This window comes from Cavia porcellus, unplaced genomic scaffold (assembly GCF_034190915.1).
Source record: "Cavia porcellus strain 051 isolate PalLab524CR breed Dunkin Hartley unplaced genomic scaffold, mCavPor4.1 scaffold_1, whole genome shotgun sequence".
Classification (NCBI taxonomy): Eukaryota; Metazoa; Chordata; class Mammalia; order Rodentia; family Caviidae; genus Cavia; species Cavia porcellus.
In genome coordinates, this window is record NW_026947484.1 from 20835277 (window position 1) to 20841700 (window position 6424).

A 6424-nucleotide genomic window follows, 5' to 3' on the forward strand; every position below is an offset into this window, starting at 1 on the left:
CTAGGAAGAAACACGGTCCCTTTTTCTTCAGTTGGTGCTTAATTGTAGCCCTTGCAAAAAGAGAGGTTGTAGAGACGCTAAAGTGTATAAGGAGGAGCTTGGTAACAGTTTTGAGAGGGGATTTTGAAAGGTATTGAGTGGAGAAGGAGTGGAGGAGGCAGAAATCATCAGAATTGTGTCACTGTCCTGCTTACCACAGAGTTGGTCCCCATGAACCAAAGTAAGATAGCAACCAAAAAACTAGCCTTCCACTGAGATGAAATATTTATTTAGTTGCTGGTATCTGTTCTAGAGTGATTCTAGACGCAGATTCAGGTAAGATGATTGCTGATAGAGTGGATTTACTTTGCTGTGAGCTGTTGGCTATGTTTCATGGTTTTCTTTATCCATCGTAGAAAACATGAGACTTTGGTAAAGACAAATGGTGTTGTTCCATTTTTTGTTCCATAGGAGACAATGCCCTGTGCCACATTATTACACACCAGGGGGCCTCCGGAGTCACCCTGTAAATGGAGTGACTCTGTGAACAAGGGCACCACTTTACTTCTCACTTTCATTATCCCAAGCCCTCTCATGCAGTACTGCTTGTAAGGTCTGCTTGTGAGAGATTAGAGGGAACTACAGGCTCTTAGCTGCTGAGCTCTGACTATGGACATTTTCACTCTTGGATCCAGCCTTGTCTTCATCCCCAGGTCTGGACCTCACCCCTGTAGAGTAGTGAGGACCATTGATTACAGGCCAGGGAGGCTGATGACCAAGTCTGACAATGAGCACAGATGATGAGCTCATTGACAATGAGGGCTTCCCTCTCAGAGGAGTTTAAAATTCCTGCACACCAGGGAAAATTTTTTCTCATGCCTGTGCCATGAGCTCATGTCATGTGTTGCAAACTGAGGCTTCCAGTGGGGTTTCCTTCACCAGAGGCCCCTTAGTAAAGTGGTAGCAGCTTTAGCACCTCCAAGCTCAGGCTGCTCCCTTCTTCTCTTTTCTGGGAGAAACATAACAGCCTATGGGGTGAAGGAATCCATGATGCTTGAGTCTCCTGGTACTAGATCTGTCCCAAACACTCTTTCCCCTAAACCCAATTGTGACAGATGCCTTGTCTTACCGTAATCGAAGTATTTTTAATTTTTGGGTCTCCCATACAAATCTGAGTGGCAGGATCATAATTTTTAAAGCGCTCCTCACACTTCTCGTCCTTCAGCACTATCATCTCCACTTCCTGCAGTGTTCTTGAGTATGTTACCTCTGGAGTCAAATCTCCCCATCCAGCCACCTGGCACTGGGTACCTGGATTCACCTGGTTCCTGCCCTTGGGCAGGGTGAGAAGCTGCACAGCTTTAGTCAGCTTGGCCTTTTTCTCCAGCTGGTGGAAAATAAGTAAGGAAGTCCAGTTCAGTGTATGCTCCTGGGTATGCATAATGTGATGGACATGATGGCAAAGAGGGCAGGGGCAGGGTGACAGAGGAAGTGGCAACCATTCTTGAGGAGAGCAAGAGTGACAAGGACATGTGCCTTACCTTTAGCAGCATGATGTCATTGATGCCCATTTTCCTATTATAGTCTGGGTGGGGAAGTGCTTTTTGTACACAGATGACCTGCTGGGTGTCCTCTTGTTCCTCTATGTTGTGGGCCCCCAAGGTGACCTCTATTTGGCTGTACACAGAGACAAGTGGATTGGCGCATGGGGAGGGACAAAAGATACAACCCAGGATCTGTAAAAGCAGGCCACAGCTGAAACAGGGTATAGCTGTAGATGACAGAGGGCAACCTACCTGAATGGTAGTCCCTCCTTCTGAGTACTGAGGGAGGGCACCTTGGGCACCAGAGGTGCTCAATGGTCAGTGCCTCCAGGAAATGACATAAAACTGCTTTTCTATGTATGGTTATGCCAAAGTATGGTCCTGGGTCTACATGTAATCAGGCTTGATTGCCCTGGTTTTCCTTATATCAGTAATTCTTTGGTGCCAACTTGCTTCTCTCCCTTTGGGATATGATGACCCTTTCTCATTCTTACCACACCTCCTCATGTTTATGTCCATGAGCTCAGCAAGCTCCCCAGAAAAAAGGCACTGAGAAGTGTATCCTATAGACTGTGGACCCTTTTTCCTTTCTCACCCCTGTAAACAGTGAGCAGCTGTCAGTACAAAGTCCTCTTGAATCAGGAAGCCACCACAATTTTTCCAAGATTTCTCACGCCTGATCATAAGATAAGCCATGTAGGGGCGGGAGTGGGGTTTGGCTTCATGTCCCCCGATGATCTCTCCTGAATACAAGAAGAAGACTGGGTACAGCCACTGAGTCCTTTAACAAGTATCTACTTACAGTCTGTGAACAGTTGGGCATTTGGGAGCCTGCAATTTCTTGAAGTGGACAGAACCTAGAGGAAGATGCCTGATCTTGTTTTCCAAAATGTAGGAAATTGAGTCTTGTTCTACAAATACTTTTACTCTGTTTGATTGGAGATGACTATATGTATCAGGGGAAAATAAAACCTCTGAGGCTTTTCATCATTCCTGTGCTAACTTTTTACTTTGCTTGAGTAAATAAAACCTTTCTGATTCCTGTGGTGTCTAGGATGGTGATGCTTCCTCCTGGCAGGGCTCTAGGTGTAATGTAGATGTGGTCTTATCCTCTTTCCTAGGACCTGACCTGTGGAGGGTGTCTCAGAACTGTTCCCGGGCAGCATGAAGGAACCGCTGCAGTTAGTGTCTGGTTAGTAGAGCAGTGCAGATGGAATTCTGGAAAGCAAAGAAGTGTGAGTCTGCCTCTGTGGCTCCTCCTGGAAAACAGAGGGGGCACTGAAGTCCGGAGAAGGAAAGTAGAGCTAGAGAAAGTTAGTAGGAGTGAGGAGAGGTAGAAACAGTGTTCTGAGGATAGAAATTCCATCCATTATGGGGAGCTCTGGGCATCTCTGCTAGGCAGTTGATGAATGCAAAGCCTTTCCCCTCCCCTTACTGTGATGACTTGCCTATTCTGCCCTGTTAAGGATTGCTTGAGAACTTCTCCTTTTTACTTCTCACCTGCATGAACTTTGAAGAAAGACTCTCTAGATGTGCAAGCTGAGGCTTACTGAGGGTACAGTATCCACTGACTCTTCTTGAAATCAAACTCCAGTAGCTTATTCAGTGTCCTACCTGGTTCCCTCTGGACGTATTGGAGTTCAGTTTCAGAGCAATGCTGGCAGACAGAAGACTCTGGCTGTATTGCATAGGGACAGGAGATTTACCGTCTCTGTGCAATAAGATTGGACCTCTAGAGGGTGGAGATGGTTACTCACCTGCCTCTGCTCTGGGGAGCAGAAAAAAGGCCAACAGGAGCAGGAGCAGCTGCATCTTCCCAAGAAGCAAGAAGCGACTCCAAGTCAGAGCTTCTGAAGATTTTTCCATGTTGTCTTTTATCCCCAGCAGAGGAAAGGGGAGGGGTTCGCTCAGTGAGCACATGTTTGACACTGGTTTTGTGGTGCTTTACCATGAGCAGCTTTCTAAAACAACACACTGCTGCCACTGTCTCCTATCATCATGAAACCTTTCAAGTGTATGAGACCCATACAATGACCACAGCTGATGAGTCAGATCAAATCATGTGTTCCTGTCCTCACCAGAAACCCAGGCGAGCAAGGTGGGTCTGCAGGATGTGGTATTGGCCAGGACATTCTCATAAACCTGGGTTCCCAGTGACAGAATTATCAATGCCAGGTTTCATCAGGGTAGTTTTCGAAGCATTTGAGTATTGTGACCATCTCTTGTGCTAGGAGCAAGCATGCTGGAGAGTTAGCTGCCCATCTGATGAAAGAGACAGAAACCCAGTAACCCAATTTCAGGAAAGCCACAGTGGAGCAATGTACTTAGGAATACCAAAGTGTGGCCAGCATCCACTCAATCAATCTGGTGCCTCTGATATCATCATAGCCTCCTTCTATGGGAATCCTAAACATTTCTTATTTAATTGTAAACATTGAGTGTGACAGAGTAGGCCTCTCTTCTCAATATTTTTTAAACAAAATGTCTGCACTTGGCATTTTTAGTCTAAATTAGCAAATTGCTGTGGGTCCTTGCTATTCAGTCTATGTCTTGACATAGGTTACTCCCTTTGCATTGGTTGTGCTGTTGTAGATCCCAGTAGAAACACCAGAACTAAAATATGGAGTTGTCTTGGTGTGTATATTAGGATACTGGTCCCTTGTATTTAGGGCTCTTTTTCTTTTCTCTTCTTCCCATTCTATAGGAATTGAGAATTGCCTTGCTCTATGAAATCCTTCTGCCATAGTTTTTCTGTTTTGAAGCCTGCCAGCCTGAATCCACTGCAACCCTGTTGCTCAAGGCGCAACTGTAGGTCTGAACAATTTGATTTAGTAATTTCAGTTTCCTGTTCATGTTTTACATGTTTTTCTATTAGGAGTATTACACTTGAGAAGAAAACATTCTGGTGTATCTTCCTTCTCAATAGAGGACCATCACAATTTATCAAAGTTCAGCTTGTTTTTAACTGAACTTTCCCAGTACTAAATAATTAGAAGGCAAAATTTTCTTTCTTACTGTAATTATAATACATATTCATTAAGAATATTTAGAGAGCAGGAAGGAAAAATAGCATGCATTTGTCTATCTCCCCCCGACCATTGAAAATTTTATTATACATATTTGTGTTACATAATGATTATACTTATTGTGAGAATTTTTTATGTAATGCATTTTATTTCTTCTTGTCCTCTTCTTGTCTCTTCTCTTTCCCCTCCTTACAACTCTTAGTCCTCTTCTTATCTGAAAAAAATCTATCACTGTTTCTTGTTATGTATCTTTTATTTGGATCTTTAATTATACTTTAGGTTTCTTATAAAAGAGAAACCATGTGATATTTAATGTTGTGTTGATTGATTACTTAACACCATGTTCATAAGTACAACCGTTTTCTACAAATGACTCATGTTTGTCCTGCTTATAGAAGAGCAGTACTCCTTTGTGTTCAATGCCATGTTTTTAAAAATTCATCTAATCCTGGACAGACAGTGTGCTTCTAAGTTATAGCTGCTATGAATTGTGCTACTATGAACATGGATATGAGTATATTACTGTAATAGCATTTCTCATTCTTTTAGGAAGATAGGGAAACTGCTATCTTTAGAAGGGAGGCGACTGGGCTGAATAGAACTTTTAGTTTTCTGAGGAATCGCTGTACTGATTTCTATAGTCACATATACAGCCCGTTAAACTTATGCGGTGAGCACGTTAACTCAGGGCAATGCTGCATATACACTGCAATTTACTTCCTATTGTACTCATTCATAATTAATCTTACAATGTAAACATTTTAAACACATTTAAAATATCCAATTACTCAGTATTACCTTAATAATTTTTTCATAGTCTTATTAAAAAAATTAATATACAATAAATGTCTAAAGTTGTACACTAAAAAATAAACATAAAGTTTAAATTATTAAACTCTTCCAGCACTTGGCTCAGTTACATAAAAAATTACCTGATTTTCTTCACTGGTTAATAGTTACCTTTAACGTTTTGAAGTATGATCTAATACTTTTGTCATGTTATATTTGCATTGAAAAATTTAACAAGGGATGATGATAAACACATTTTTGTCTCATTTTTAAAACTGAGGGGAAGTTAACAAGTTACATGTGTAACTATTTATACGCATACAATTCAGTAGAATTTATGGCATTCAAAATGTGCATTTCAAAATTCAAAATATTTCTAGCACCTTGAACTTTGTATAAATATAAAATGACTGCTCCCCATTAACCTTTACCTCTTCGTCCTGCTCACTGCAATGCTAATTTTTTTCTCTCTGCACTTGTCTATTTTGAATATTGCATGGCTGGATCATGTTTCTAAAATCATTCTTTAAATCTTTGGAAAGTTTAAACTATTTACATTTAAAAGGATTACTTATAATGAAGGGTTTTTTTATGACAATGTGCTACTTGCTTTTTGTGTCATGTTAAGACTCTGAATTTGCAGGTATGAGTTCTTAACTACATATGCACAGATCGTAAGTGGTCCTTAAGATCTCCTGAGGACATAATGGGAACTGGAATTAGAGGGACTGGTATCAGTTCACATTGTTGTGTTAGGTTCTTTCTCTCCAGAAATCTCACTGTTGCTCTAGTCATCACAGAATCAGTAAGACGAGGGCTTTATTTTTCCCTATATTTTATAATGGGTTAAATGAACAGGAATTAGTTAGTTGTGAGAGGTTTCCCAGCCTGGGTACTGTAAAATGTTTCTGAAGGAAGGATATTTATGGCACTGTCAACTGCTAGCTCAACCATAAAAATCTGAAGAAGTAAGGTAAAGGTACATCATAGCAATCCTGAAATAATGTGTGACTATTACTTAGTAGCAGAATGTATGAAACAAACAAAAAAATAAAAGGCATCATTATTAATCCATACTTTACCGTG

The 6424-nt window shown here is 41.2% G+C and overlaps 1 protein-coding gene across 1 annotated transcript; it reads right to left on the minus strand.

Annotated features, from left to right (window-relative positions):
- Positions 1–252: 252 nt before the first annotated feature.
- Positions 253–3435, minus strand: LOC100715008 (granzyme B-like). Its single transcript, XM_003464014.5, has 5 exons — positions 3281–3435; positions 2119–2266; positions 1521–1656; positions 1109–1366; positions 253–503 (listed from the first exon to the last, which is right to left on the minus strand). Exons 1-5 carry the CDS (start codon positions 3387–3389, stop codon positions 342–344), a joined length of 813 nt encoding a protein of 270 aa, XP_003464062.2. The 5' UTR covers positions 3390–3435; the 3' UTR covers positions 253–341.
- Positions 3436–6424: the final 2989 nt, after the last annotated feature.